The sequence below is a fragment of the Rana temporaria genome, chromosome 1 (assembly GCF_905171775.1).
Source record: "Rana temporaria chromosome 1, aRanTem1.1, whole genome shotgun sequence".
Lineage (NCBI taxonomy): Eukaryota > Metazoa > Chordata > Amphibia > Anura > Ranidae > Rana > Rana temporaria.
Genome location: NC_053489.1, coordinates 297,256,425 through 297,272,251, shown reverse-complemented (window position 1 = coordinate 297,272,251; position 15,827 = coordinate 297,256,425). Strand labels below are relative to the sequence as shown.

The 15,827-nt window shown below is 45.7% G+C and overlaps 1 protein-coding gene across 49 annotated transcripts in view; it reads left to right on the top strand.

Moving 5' to 3' along the window:
- The window catches only part of PTPRD (protein tyrosine phosphatase receptor type D), a 521,758-nt gene that overhangs the window by 340,885 nt on the left and 165,046 nt on the right, over positions 1–15,827 (top strand). For all 49 annotated transcript variants that reach the window (XM_040357869.1, XM_040357852.1, XM_040358160.1 and 46 more), the window contains one exon: positions 9,270–9,529. In XM_040357869.1, the coding sequence (XP_040213803.1) occupies positions 9,270–9,529 (260 nt within the window). The remainder of the gene's footprint in view (positions 1–9,269; positions 9,530–15,827) is intronic.

Below are 15,827 nucleotides of genomic sequence, written 5' to 3'. Positions count from 1 at the left end.
GGGATAGAGTGGGTGACCACTGGGCGAGATTGACCACTCCACGCCAAATTTTAAATAAAAAACCGGCATGGGTTCCCCCCCCAGGGGCATATCAGGCCCTTGGGTCTAGTATGGGTTGTAAGGAGAACCCCCCTACGCCGGAAAAATCCATACCAGACCCGTATCGAAAGCACGCTGCCCGGCTGGTCAGGAAAGGAGTGGGGACGAGCGAGCGCCCCCCCTTCCTGAGCAGTACCAGGCCGCATGCCCTCAACATGGGGGGGTTGGGTGCTCAGGGGCAGGGGGCGCACTGCGGCCCCCCCACCCCAGAGCACTCTGTCCCCATGTTGATAAGGACAGGGCCTCTTCCCGACAACCCTGGCCGTTGGTTGTCGGGGTCTGCGGGCGGGGGGCTTATCGTAATCTGGGAGCCCCCTTTTATAAGGGGGCCCCCAGATACCAGCTCCCCACCCTAGGTGAATGAATATGGGGTACATCGTACCCCTACCCATTCACCTGGAGGCAAAGTGTAGAAGAAAATAAACACACGACAAAGGGTTTTTAAAGTAATTTATTAGTCAGCTCCGGGGGCCCCCCTCTCTTCTTTTGCTCTTTTACCAGGGGGGGGCCTTCTTCTTCGGCGAGGGGGGGGTGTCGGTCTTCACCGCCGTCTGGTTCTCTTCCGCTCTCAGGGGGTCTTCTCCGCTCTCCGGGGGTCTTCTCCACTCTCCGGGGGTCTTCTTCCATCTTCTCTGCTTTCCGCTGTCATCTCGGCGCTCCCCGGTTCTTCTCCCGCTCGCTCTCCGGTGCCTTCTTCTTCAGGGCTGGCCACCGCTATCTTCGTGTTAGCTCAATTACTAGCGACGGCCAGCCCGCTCTTCTTCTGCCTTCTTCTGCCTTCTTCCGATGTTGACACAACGCTTCTTCCCGATGTAATGCCAGGTGCGCGGTTCGCACTGATTTATATAGGCCTCTTATGATGTCACAGTCCCATCATGCTCCGGTACCTACCCACGTGTAAGCTATGTGTGCCGCATTCACCCCATGTGCTTCCAATGGGCCCCTGCCCTCCTCTCTTAGTTTATTTCTCCTTTCCTACCCAATCTTTAATTTAACCCTTAGTCTATTTATGTGTATGTGTATTCCACCTTGTAGGGGGTGGTATCCTCCTACCCTAGTGTGCCAAACGTACCCCAGAAAAAAAACACACACCCATATTATCATGTGTGGTACAGTGTCTATACAAAAACATTACCCCCCCTATACTCGCTGCTGCAGGGAACTCTCCAATATGCTTACTTTGTCCTTGTCCCAGCCGCCCCTATCCCATCTGTCCCCTATCCTAGCCCCCCCCCCCCCCCATAACACAAAAAAAACAATATTCAATCCCCCATCCACCCTCTCCACTTACACCCCTCTTAAGCAGATGATGGAGTCAAGGGAGAGGTAGGGGGAGGTAGGTAAAAACAAAAAAAAAATGTTCCTTCTCACCCCCCTTTTTCTTTATTGTCTCCCTGTTTTCTTATTAAACACATTTTTCCTCCGGATGGGAAGAGAAAAAGGAAAAAAAAAAAAGAGAATGTTTTCCCTTTCCCTTTCTTTTGATAGTCTGTGTTCTTCTTATGTTACTGATTTGCCCCCCAACACTCTGGGGCCTCCCTCTGGCATGTTCTCTTTCGCTCCGTTATCTTCTATCCACTGGCCTCCTAAACGGAGTAGTTGTTGTACGGGCGTGGGGCATATTCCATCCGTTCTGGTAGTCCTAGCCAATTGGGTACTTCGAGGGGCCCCCCTCCCCCCCAGGTATTTAAAAAATTCAGGAAGCTGTGCAGGTTCTCGTAAATTAAAGCTCCGTCCTTCCTTTTTCACAAGCACAGCCAACGGGTGACCCCATCTATATGTACCACCATTCAATAATATATAATCCAAAATTGGTTTCAGCATTCGTCTCCTCATTTTCGTTTGTCTACACAAATCTGGAAAAATTGTATCTGCCCCCCCTCATATTCCAATGTTTCCACTTGCCATACTGCTCTAAGAATGTCTTCTTTTACCCGAAAAAAATGTATCCTACATAAGACGTCTCGTGGATTACTCTGGGTGCGATTCACTGTGGTGGGCACTTTATGCACTCGATCTATCTCAATATGAGTCTTTGTTTTGTTTTATAATAATTGATTCAGAATATCCATCACCACAGTTCTTAGCTCTGGGCCGTCCAGATTCTCCGGAACCCCTTTGAGGCGGATATTATTTCTCCTACACCTATTTTTACTTTCTTCCGCTTGGAGCTGTAGCATAGTTAACTGCTGTGTTTGTATATAGACTTTATTTTCCAGCATCCTAAGACGCATATCTGTTGTGCTTTTCTCATTCTCCACTTTGCACATCCTGTCCTCCACCCGCCCTACCTGGGTTTGGACCTCCTCTATCTCCCCATGGAGTGTACCTGTTAGATTGACCATAATCTCTTGTATATCTTTCCTAGTAGGTAATGTCTGAATAAGCTGAAAAAGTTTTCTGATATCCATTTCTCCATCATGTTCAGTTTTCACAGTTTGCTGACTATCCTGGGCATTTGTCAGGCATACCTGTATGTCAAGCTCTGCACTCTTTTGAGTCTTTGAGGGGGTCCACTGAGCCTGTTCTGCATTCTCATCCATGGCGACTAGAGCTTCTCCTGCCTCCGAAGCTACTCCACTCCGCGGTTGCTGCACCTGTTGGGAGAGAGAGATCGCCTGTGCCAATGCTGAGACTTCTGGCAGTGCTTCCCGTATCAAAGAAACCCTGTCTCCTCCTGTGCTTCTCCTCACCTCCTGACAGAGGTCTTGTTGGGGATCCTGTCTCCCCGACATATAACGGGTAGGGTAGGTGTGGGCTGATACTCCTGAGAGAGTCCCACTTGTCCTGCTCTTCCCCCTCTTCCCCCTCCTTTGCATGAACGGTAATATGCTGTAGTAACGGTGATGGTGAGATTGGTGGTAGTAATATCTACCCAAGCAAAAATACGAGCTGCTTTATGGGCAACTCTCCCAGGAAGCAGAGGGCCTGTTTGTTAGTTTACCTTCACTGCCCTTCAAATCAGTTTAATCCTCCATGTATTTAAAGCGGAGGTTCACCCTAAAACATGTATATACCATTCCATCCAGCATACTGCCGACATGTACAGTATGCTGGTTTTTTTTCCGCTGTACATACCCTCGTATAGCTATTCCCCCCCCCCCCGGCTTCCGGGTAGTGTCTCCGGCGGGAGTTGGTGTTCCTATTCAGAGACTAAGTGATTGACATGATGACAAAAGCTTCCCCCCGGCGCATAATATGCGTCACCAGTTTCCGAAAGAAGCCGAACTGCGAGTCGGCTCTATATGGCGCTATACAGCGCCTGCACACCGACGTTCAGCTTCTTTCGGAAACTGGTGACGTGCATTCTGCGCCGGGGGGAAGCTTTTGTCATCACGTCAATCACTTAGTCTCTGAATAGGAACGCCCACTTCTGCGGGAGCCACTACCCGGAAGTCGGGGGGAAAAAAGCTATACAACGGTATGTACAGCGAAAAAAAAAAAACAGCATGCTGTACATGTCGGCAGTATGCTGGATGGAATTGTATATACATGTTTTTTAGGGTGAATCTCTGCTTTAAGCTCCCTTGAAGACAGATACATATAGGGGGTCTCAAGAGGTCCGGGGGTCAAAGAGATTCAGACGTTCAGATATCTAGTATGTGCACAGTAAGAATTCAGCTCCTGTATACCTGTATACCTTAGAAACCTAGGGACCAGGGATTATGCACAGTAGGTTCCTTGAAAAAGTATGCTCTTTTAAATATAATCCTACAATTCAGTCAGAGTGATTCAAACAGTTCATTAAGTTCATTAAGTCTCTCCTGTGTCATTTACAGAATTAAATAATTACTTGTCCTTTTTCAAAGACCATACAGCAGCTTTTTTGTTGCACTTTTAATTAAGCAAAGATGGCTATATGGGAATAGATGTTGTCATTCACCTTGCCCCCCTCCGTGGTCTCTATCCTCCGGTCTTTCTGGGTCTTCTCTCAGACTCCTTTCACAGACATGGCGCTATACGCAGGGGATCAACACTTGTGAGACTCTGCTGCCCCCCTTCCACTACAGGGGACCTTCTCCACAAGTCTCAGAGACTACACTTCCCAGTGTCCTGTTCGGTCTCAGCGTCACACGCCGCGTTTATCATCGAGGGCTGCCCTCTCTTCTGACGGCGATCTCCAGCCTCCCACTCCGGTCACCGCTTCTCCTCTCCTCAGCCAGCTCAACCCTCATCCGCCGGGTGTCTGAGCGTGGGAGCCCGCCCGACGTCTGCCCATGCACGGGAAGTCTCAGCGGTGGTTAGAGCGGTAATATGGTCCGTGTATCCCAGCAGGTGAGGACTCTTTTAAGGGGGGCAAAAGGGAGCGGTCCTGTTAAATTTCCTCACAGGGGTATCCAGGGGCGCACACAGTCCCAGCAAAGTCTATGATCAGCTACAGTAGGTGTTTGTGATATTGTGCTTTTAGCACGACAGCGTCGCGCTGATACTCGGCGACAGGGTGCCGAGATCTCGCCGACATCTCACACTCACTGGAATAGTGACAGCACATCCCAGCAAGCGCGTCATAGAAGCGACGGGAGATCCGACTTGGATTCCCGCCAATTCTACACGTGTGCGGCGTTTGTTATGAATCCTGAGGGGGAAGTCCCCGCCGGATTTTAAATAAAAATCCGGCATGGGTCCCCCCCTCAGGAGCATACCGGGCCCTTAGGTCTGTTATGGGTTGTAAGGAGAGCCCCCCTACGCCGAAAAAAACGGCGTAGGGGGTCCCCCTACAATCCATACCAGACCCGTATCCAAAGCACGCTACCCGGCCAGCCAGGAAGGGAGTGGGGACGAGCGAGCGCCCCCCCCCCCTCCTGAGCCGTACCAGGCTGCATGCCCTCAACATGGGGGGGTTGGGTGCTCTGGGGCAGGGGGGCGCACTGCGGCCCCCCACCTCAGAGCACCCTGTCCCCATGTTGATGAGGACAGGGCCCCTTCCCGACAACCCTGGCCGTTGGTTGTCGGGGTATGCGGGCGGGAGGCTTATCGGAATCTGGGAGCCCCCTTTAATAAGGGGGCCCCCAGATACCGGCCCCCCCACCCTAAGTGAATGAGTATGGGGTACATCATACCCCTACCCATTCACCTGCAAGAAAAGTGGTAAAAACACAAATAAACCACACAGTGTATTAAAATATTTTATTTTTCTGCTCCGGAGGCCGCCCCCTGTCTTCTTTATTAGCTCTTTTTACCAGGGGGGGCTTCTTCTTTGACGTCTTCGGGTGGGTGGGGGCTGCCGTCTGGTTCTCTTTCACAGCCGGGGGGGTGGCTTTTAAAAAAGCCCCCACCCCCCCGGCGGGTTTCCTCCGGCGTCTTCGGCGGGGCTCTTCTTCTTCCGCTATCCCGACGGGTCTTCTCAACTCTCCGGGGTTCTACTTCTGTCTTCGCCGCTCTCCGTTGTTGACTCGGCGCACCCCGGTTCTTCGTCTCGCTGTCCGGTGTCTTTTTCCGTGCTGTACGTCTTCTCCTTCCGTGCTGTGATGAGTTCTTCTTCCGTGCTGTGACGTCATGTTCTTCACTTCTCTTCTTCTCCCGATGTTGACTCGCCGGTCCTCCTCGCTGAAATGACGGATGCGCGCCTTGCATCGGACCTATATAGGCCTCACAGTCCCATCATGCTCTGTACCTACCCATGTGATACCCGTGGGTAGGTATCACATGGGTAGGTACAGAGCATGATGGGACTGTGAGGCCTATATAGGTCCGATGCAAGGCGCGCATCCGTCATTTCAGCGAGGAGGACCGGCGAGTCAACATCGGGAGAAGAAGAGAAGTGAAGAACATGACGTCACAGCATGGAAGAAGAACTCATCACAGCACGGAAGGAGAAGACGTACAGCACGGAAGAAGACACCGGACAGCGAGACGAAAAACCCGGGGTGCGCCGAGTCAACAACGGAGAGCGGCGAAGACAGAAGGAGAACCCCGGAGAGTTGAGAAGACCCGTCGGGATAGCGGAAGAAGAAGAGCCCCGCCGAAGACGCCGGAGGAAACCCGCCGGGGGGGTGGGGGCTTTTTTAAAAGCCACCCCCCCCGGCGGTGGAAGAGAACCAGACGGCGGCCCAACCCACCCGAAGACGTCAAAGAAGAAGCCCCCCCTGGTAAAAGAGCTAATAAAGAAGACAGGGGGCGGCCTCCGGAGCAGAAAAATAAAATATTTTAATACACTGTGTGGTTTATTTGTGTTTTTACCACTTTTCTTGCAGGTGAATGGTTAGGGGTACGATGTACCCCATACTCATTCACTTAGGGTGGGGGGGGCCGGTATCTGGGGGCCCCCTTATTAAAGGGGGCTCCCAGATTCCGATAAGCCTCCCGCCCGCATACCCCGACAACCAACGGCCAGGGTTGTCGGGAAGGGGCCCTGTCCTCATCAACATGGGGACAGGGTGCTCTGAGGTGGGGGGCCGCAGTGCGCCCCCCTGCCCCAGAGCACCCAACCCCCCCATGTTGAGGGCATGCAGCCTGGTACGGCTCAGGAGGGGGGGGGGGGGGCGCTCGCTCGGCCCCACTCCCTTCCTGGCTGGCCGGGTAGCGTGCTTTGGATACGGGTCTGGTATGGATTGTAGGGGGACCCCCTACGCCGTTTTTTTCGGCGTAGGGGGGCTCTCCTTACAACCCATAACAGACCTAAGGGCCCGGTATGCTCCTGAGGGGGGGACCCATGCCGGATTTTTATTTAAAATCCGGCGGGGACTTCCCCCTCAGGATTCATAACAAACGCCGCACACGTGTAGAATTGGCGGGAATCCAAGTCGGATCTCCCGTCGCTTCTATGACGGCTCTGTCTCCATCGCGGCAAGCCAGCTCGGCGCTGGCTCCCGCGATGGGGCTCGTAGGTGCTCAATCTCGCCGAGAAAGAGAGCGAGATTGACACAAAATCGGGTTCACCTACTGTACGCGCAACTACACAAGCAGCTCCCAATGTCATTCCATGGGGGCTCGCAGGGCTTCTCGGGGGTTTACTTTGTTTCTCTATTCCAGACGTACTCCTATCGGACCGCTACTCTCTCAGCACCATTGGGGCCTGCTCACTCCATCACACAGCTGCCCCTCCCCCAACCAAACGCTAGCAGTTTTAAATTACCTTTTTTCCTTTAGAAATTAATTTTGCTGTAATTTTGCTGCAGGACTGTTCTAAACACAGGAAAAATATGCCACTTTGCAGGCATACTATAGACACCCCCCAGACATGAAATTTAAAGGAATATTTCCTTTTTAATGTTTCACTTTAAGCATTATTAAAATCACTGCTCCCCAAACACTTTATATGGCAATAACTTGCATATTAGCCTTTAAAATAGATTTTTCACATTTGTGTCCCAAAGACTTTAACTGTGTTTGTGTGTTCGAACAAACTCTTTGCCTGTTTGCATGTTCTGCTGTGAACCAAACTGGGGGGGGGGGGTGTTTTCGGCTCATCCCTACCAGTAACACACCTCCTGTATTAGTGTTTACACTTTGGATGAAGGAGTACAGGACCACCTTTGGACAGCAGCATTCTCAGTCTGGGAGGAGGGGAGTGTTAGATGAACTAGCAGATTTAGATGCACCAAACAAATTGAAGCCAAACTGCAGTCAACAATTTGTTATATTTTAGTCCAGTGGGTCAGACATGTTGAAATGGAGAAGATTGTCATTACAATTTTTACAAGTAAACAATTCGGAAATATAAAGAAATGTACACAGACATTTTAAGACCATCTATACCATCTATTGTTTGTACATTATGACTTAAAAAATGTCAGACAGTGATTGGCCATACAAAGCCAGGCGTAAATATGTAGGGTTTAACGGTTATGATTATAACAGAAACAGTGTTTGTGTGTTTTGCTGAAATGTTTTAAGTCAATATATCAATTCAGAATGAACAGGGTTTGTGTAATCATATCATAGAACAGTTTACTGCTGCGCCTTGTGTGATTCCCTTACAGCCATAGACCAGAATGTCTTTCTGCAGCCTCCCCCTGCTCTTCTCATAGTGGTTAAATAAATCATCACAGCTCTTTCAAAAAAAGTTATATATAACCTATTAAGTCTGATAAAGTGTTATTTTTCGCTATAAAAGGGTTTGGCTAGCATCAAGGCTTTAAAGTGGCCTTACTGAATTATATTTACTTCATAACATTTAGGATTTCTCTTCCTTGTGTCCCACACTTCTACAAACTTCACTGTTCACTATTTCCAAGCAAACTACAATCATTGTTTTCCAATGGACCACCTACCACCTCTATATTAAACAGATATAGCTGCAAAATGGGATAGTACTGTTTCTAAATTTCTAAATAGTACTAAAAATTATATTTATATGGATGAGAGGTCAAAGGGCAACTTGTTTTTTTTTATTTTTTTATTATTGTTTTTATTGAGAAATTTCACAATTTAAAACAGAGTATACAACTGCATACAAGGTACAAGAGAAGTGGTAATCTCCAAAAGATAAATAACAGAGTCAATTGTAACATTACAAATGTACAGGGAACATTTAGCCATAGTAATAGAGTATTAATCAAATAATAAAAATGAAAGTGAAAAAAAAAAAGAAAAAGGAAATGTAAGCGAAATGGAGGTATGATAAAAGTAGTAATAAAAATATAATAGAAGTAACTTTGAGATGGACATTCTTAAGCTTTCAATTGAGTAGAGGAAGGCACCTGAATCAAAATATAGCTATCAGTAGTGAAACATAATCAGTCCAAACAAATCAGTTGGTTGTATTAAGCCTTTTCCTCTGCATGTCAAATTTCTTTCTAGTGCCACAATTGTTGGTCAGTAAGGATTCATAAGTATAGTGAGACTGCACGGCTTCGAGGGCTTCAGATACATTGGGTACTGTATTGGATTTCCAATTTCTTGTTATTAGTGATCTGGCTGCTAATAGTATATGTGTGACCACAGTGCAAAAGTATGGAGGGAAAGTCTCAACACCCAGGTTTAATAAAAAGCCAGCCCAGGGTTTGGAGCTGTAAAGATGCCTGTAATGGAGGAGATCTGTCGGAATATGCTGTTCCAAAAGCTGGTTAAGTGCTTACAAGACCAGAACACATGCATAATATTCCCCACCGCCCCACACTCCCTCCAGCACAGAGCGTAACTTGTTTTTAGTTAAACATAGAAATGCTGTTTAAAAAAAGGGTTATGCTCTGCCAGCTATATAATCTAACAAATAATTCACCTTTTAGATCCTTTACGATGATGGAAAGAAAGCTGATGAAGTGGATGGTCGGGCAACCCAGAAGCTCATCAAAAACCTAAAACCAGAAACATTATACTCATTTGTTCTTACGAATCGGGGGAACAGTGCAGGAGGACTACAGCACAGAGTGGCAGCAAGAACAGCTCCTGATGTCCTAAGAACAAAACCTGTTTTTATAGGGAAAACCAATTCTGATGGCATGATAACTGTGGAGTTACCAGAAGTCCCTGCCAACCATAAAATAAAGTAAGTCTCTTCTATGTAGTTATAGTTAAATGTGTTTAGTTTTCTCTGGTGATGTAATGTGCTGTACATAATAAATAGGTGTTGACTTAATGGAATTGAATTAGTAAAGGGCAAATTGGCTGTTCACTCTGCATAGAAAATGTTCATTTTGTAACGTGATTTTTCCTTAGCTTAGTGAATGAGGTGAAGCTCTACTGACTCCCATCATCATCATTTTAGGCCAGTTTGGTGCAATTAGAATCACCATTTTCCTCTTGTGCGCTATCATTTTGAGCAGATGAGGCAGAATTCATACCGGAGGGAAGGTATAGATTGGCCTGAACTGAGACCTGGGAATTATAAAGGCATCACAGACTGGGGCTAGAGGATTGAACTATTCTAAGCTCCAGGGTGTTGATTGGGAGCTTGGTTTCCACTGGTGACCATGTTCCCTGGACCATGAGGGACTGTTCCAGGTTGACAGGATGTTGTGTTGCAGAGCTCTTGATTAAAATTGGACAAATAGTACATTCTTGAAGAAGGCTACCATGAGGCCTGTAACGCTCATGAAAAATCTTATTTTGGCATCACTGTTTGATCTCAATTATCTAGTGTGGGTTCTGAGCCAAATAATTTTCTTTTCTGGAAGGAAATCCTCCCTGGGGTAATTCAACCTGCCTGGAGTGATCCAATAGTCATATACTACACATTTTATCTGTTTATGAGCAGGGAATATTTTGAAAGATTTAGCATGTCTCTTTGTACCCAAAGGAGCAATGTAAGATAGAGGAGAAACAAGCTGCACAATTACAAGCTTGATGTGTTAAGCTCCATCTGCAATATAATAGAAGGCAAAGATAAAATAATACATACAAATAAAAAGGTTAGGCTAAGAATAATTTATCTGTGAAAAACAAGCAGTCCATCCCCTAAGACAGCAGCAAAAAACTGAGGATCCTATTGGGAGGGATATGGTTTTAGGGGAGGAAACCAGGGGGTGTCTTCCTAAAAGCTTTGCCAGTGTCCAATCATCTCAAGGAACATGCCTGTAACCCAGGGTCTATGAACACTTGCCTGTGTCCTGTGCTGTATGATGAAAATATACTTTTTTGTTTACCCTACATGTAATCTTGAGGGTTTTTTTTTCTTTTTTTAATGCTTGTGCCACTTTAAGCAGAACAAAACGTTTACATTTTTTTTTCTTGGCATGTGGTTCATGCACGCAGCTGACCATGGTAGATGCTTTATAATCAGCTCCACACCAGAATGTAAGGAAAAGCAGGCACACAGGTCACTAGATGATTGATTCGCTAGCGTTGTCTGCTCAACCAGAGATGAGAACACTCCTGCATCACTCCGGGACCGTTATGGTGTATCCAGCGCAATGGAGAAAAGGCAAAACCAGGTTCCTGGGAAACAATAGTGCATTTACAGTTTTTAATGATTGCTTTGTTTCAAAAGCTGGCCCCTGAACTGCCAATCAAAAAATCTGAACTTGACAGGATACACAGGGCCCCATCAGACTATCTGCTGATGGCCCCCATAAACCATAATTGTGTGCCTCCACTTCTAGCATACTAGTGAGTGCCGGTCCTCTCTGGAGTTCCAGGGACACACATACTAATTGTTCAATGACCTTTCCCCGGCTACTATGGCTAGTAGGAGTGAATTCAAGCCCATCCTGCAAGTGCTACAATCTAATCAGAAATGTATCACTGGGTGTTCCCATTCAAACTACAATTTCTGCACGATGGCAAGTCTTACGACAGATCATGAGGCCTATCATTTCCTGGAATCCTTAAATCTTCTGCCCTCGGAGGGTACACCATCTTAGTCTGAAGGATCTCACTCTCCTGATTCACAATCTCAGTGGCTGATCTAACAGAACCAGGATGAGTATGCCTGAACTACTGGTGGTCTTCATGTTTCAGTCTAAGCCAAGTTGTTGTTTTTTCTTCCATCTTCTTATAGATGTGAATAGGTTAACCCTCCCTTTTTCGATGACGTCATCGCCCGGCGCCGCGTGCGTTCCACCGTGGAACGCGGAAGTACACCACAAATTAGTGCTTATGCACTACACCTGCCTCCCTCTTATAAACAGGACAGCGTGCATAGTACACGCTGTCCTATTATTGTCGGCCGTAGCCGGCCTGGCTACAGACAAGCTACAGCTACTATCCATGTCAGCCGTAGCCTGCCACGCTACAAACTAACAACAGCATCAATCCCCAATCTGCAGACCCTGCCTTTACTGGATCCATGCTGCCATTGCTGGGGACACCCTAAAATATATCTTCCTCCAGGACACCCTACACTACAGGATCCCATTGCTGCTAAGCTCATCCTCTGCAAATGGATAAGTAGCATTTACTTCTACTGTACTGCTCTAGAATTACCTGCTTCTATGTAGTATTTTATTTAAATCTGGCTTACTAAATACTAAGCTACTGTTTGGGATCAATTACTGTGCCTTTAGTTGTTCGCTGTGGAATATCTTAACGGGATATATACTCTCAACTCAGCTGAGCTACACTTGCCTCTCTTATGCAAATATTACTTGCTTACAGTATTCTTATTATCTACGTGCTTGACATATGTTGTTAAAAGAAACTGGGTATGTGCCCTAAATCTTTGAACATGTTCGCTTTAACTTTTTTATGCTAACGGTAGAAGGTATTTAATATACCTACTCCCTTAGTGGCCTAATGCATTCCTTTATGTATGGTGATATGATGTAGAGAACCCCCAAACTCCTGTTCTCAGATTGGAGTGACACCTGGGGTCCCGTACTGATAATCACCTGCATAGAGAAGTGCATTGGAATCAAACGTGCATTGTAATTTTCTATGCTAAGAGGTTGAAGGTATGTTGTAATACCTCCACCCTTAGTAGCTCAACGCATTCCTATATGTGAGAAAGATGATGTAGTGAACCCCCAAACTCCTGTGTTCTGATTGGAGTGACGCCTGGGGTCCGATACTGAGATCTCACATAACATAGGGAGGTGCATTGAATTCTTTCCTTAACCGCAGTTGTGGTTCACTGACGTTCACCATAGTTTGTGACAGTCTCTTTGCTAGTTATCTCCTACCCTCCATGGACACTCAGCCTCAGAGTATTATACTTGAATATGACTACGTTCTGGATTTTCTTTATGGCAGGGCCACTTGTTAACATTCTGTTATGCTGACATATTTTTTTGTATGAGTCATCCCACTTATACAAACGTTTAGGTAATATCATATTTTGAACATTCTTCCTGCACTAGGGTTTACAGTTGGAGCCCTGCAGTAAGGGTGTTCAGCAATTTTATATGGTAGCCTGACTGGTGATTCTTGATGTGGGGGCGGAGGTGTACCACAATAGAGTTTCTTGGAACTACCTTATCTTGTTTTTGACCACCCTATGGTAATATAATAGTGCATTTGCAGTTGTAGGCTACATGAGCTTGTTTTTTCCTGGTGTACGTTAGTTCCCATGGCAGAGAGACCTGTAATACATTTCATTTTGCCAGTTTGCTTTCATTCATTTTGTTTCGCTACTATTAGAATATTTAGCCCTTACTACTGGAAATCTTAAAGTGGAGTTCCAACCACAATTAGCATTTTTTAAATGTATGTCCTTTCATCCTGCGTTTTTATAATATAAATCCGGTCACTTACTATTTTACAATCCGCTGCCGATCTGCATAGATATTCAAAAAAGATAGTTTATAAAACTATGTCTACACCGTTGTCATTTTGCTTGTGGGCATTGTGAAGCTTACAAGCACTTACTTCCTGGAAGTCTTGGATGGGGAGTGATAATTGGACAGCGCACTGCATCCTGGGAAATGATGACACACATTTCCCAGGAGCATTAGAGGGAGATGATGTCAGAATCCTAGGTGATTTCAAAGTCAGATTTTGTGGGACCGCATAGCAACAGGCATTTCCAGTTGAGTAAAAAAAAAATGTATTTTTTTTTTACTTTTTTAGGTCTAATGAGCACAATAATGAAAAAAAAAATTGGGATGGAAACTCCACTTTAAGGTAGCTTTTATATATTTTTTTAAAACAATAGGTGCCCTATGTCTTTATCTTATATTAGCTTGTGTCTTTGCAACACTTACGCTATAGCACTGCAGTGTGTTCCATTGTCCCGATCTGGTTTGTCATGTTACTACCATAATTGGTGCCTATTTGATGCCCTTTTGATTAGTGCTCTACTACTTCCCCCCCCCCCCCCTTTCTATCCAGGCCTTTTTGACCCTGTGTGCCCCCTGCAGAACTAGTTAACCCTTTTTTATATTTTATTAATTTTCCCCTTCCACCTTTGTTCCTGCCTTTTCCACTTCCTCTCTGATCTCACCTGACAATGTCAATGATCACCTGACCGTAATCTCTCTAAATACTCAGGGTCTTAATTACCTCCAAAATAGGGTTAAAGCTTGTCGTTATTGTAGGTCTTGTCATTCTGATGTGGTCTGCTTACAGGAGACTCATTATCAAAAAATGGATAAGCCAGGCATCAATAGGGCTAATTTCCAAAGATCAGTTGGGGTTTATCACTTGCAGACAAGCAAGCAATAATGTACTTCCTCTCCTGCTCCATATACCCAGCCAACAGAAAAGCCTGTTAATGTTTATTTCCTTGGACATTGAAAAAACATTTGATTCTTTGGGTTGGAATTATCTGAAGTTTATGTTTCAATGTTGTGGCTTTGGTCCCCATTTCCTCACCTGGATTAGGGTCCTTAATGGTTCCCCACATGTGCATGTACGTTATGTGGATGGCTCTTCTTGACATATTTGTTGGGATTGTCCAAAGGGGTATAGGTTTTGGATTAGGGTCTATCAAATGCTTTATACTGTTACTGATAAATCATCCTGCAAGGACATCTATGTAGCCATTTTGAACAGGCAGCCTAAGGAGTGTGCTAGCACCCAGTTTAAGATAGTTATGCACATTCTTACAGCAGTGAATTGGGTTATAGCTAGAGCATCAAGTACCCAGACTGTGTCTTTTGCAGAGGTCAAACACTGAGTCTCTCAAGTTATGCTGTTTGTAAAAATGACTGTTAGATAAAATGACAGAATGGCAAAATTCTGCAAAATGGGAACTGTGGATTGAATCCTACATGCCAACAACCTTTGACCCTGATGGCCCAGATTCCTTAGTTTTATGAAGCTTTTGGTGTAGTGAGATGTGTGGGTAAGGTGAACAGAACCTTGGCTTAGCTCACATTTTTGTTGAATGCCTTTGGACAAAGAGTTGTTTTGTTGGAGCATGCTTAATTTTTCTGCACTGCACACATTTTTGTACACTGCCTGTTGCTCATGCTTAGTGCATAATGTAAATATTGTGCATCCATAAACACACAGTGCTTCACTTTTTCCACATTTTGTTATGTTCCAGTGATATTCCAAAATGGATTCAATTCATTATTTTCCTCAAAATTCTACAAACAGTACCCCATAATGACAAAGTGAAAGAACGTTGTTTGAAATCTTTGCAAATTTATTAAAAGTAAAAAACTAAAAAAAATCCTATGTACATATGTATTCACAGCCTTTGCTCAATACTTTGTTGAAGCACGTTTGGCACAATTTACAGCCTCTTTTTGAGTATTATGCTACAAGCTTTGCACACCTATTTTTGGGCAGTTTCTCCCATTCTTCTTTGCAAAACCTCTCAAGCTCCATCAGGTTGGATGAAGAGTGTCCGTGCACAGCCATTTTCAGAACTCTCCAGAAATGTTCAATCAGGTTCAAGTCTGGTCTCTGGCTGGCCTTTCAAGGACATTTACAGAGTTGTCCCATAGCCACTTCTTTTTTATCTCGACTGTGTGCTTTGGGTCATTGTCCTATTGGAAGATGAACCTTTGCCCTAGTCTGAGGTGCAGAGCGCTCTTTCATCAAGGATGTCTCTGTACATTGCTTCATTCATCTTTCCCTTGATCCTGACTAGTCTCCCCATTCCTGCCACTAAAAAACATGTCTGCTTCCGTCTGCCCACTCTACCATACAGACCTGAGGTTTCTTCTCTCTTCATAGAGAAACACTGGAGCTCTGTCAGAGTGACCATCGGGTTCTTGGTCACCTCCCTGTCTAAGGCTCTTTTCCCCCGATAGCTCAGTTTGGCCGGGTGGCCTGCTCTAGGAAGAGTCCTGGTGGTTCCAAACTTCTCCTATTACACATGCTGTTTTGAAGCCTTTTATTCTGTAAGTGCAAACTTACATACCATTAAATTTGGACATTTGAAGGACTGCACTATAGGAGCATTTTTTTTTTTTGCTTTCCATCTTCCGAGATCCATACGAGCAGTGGGGATTCTAGCA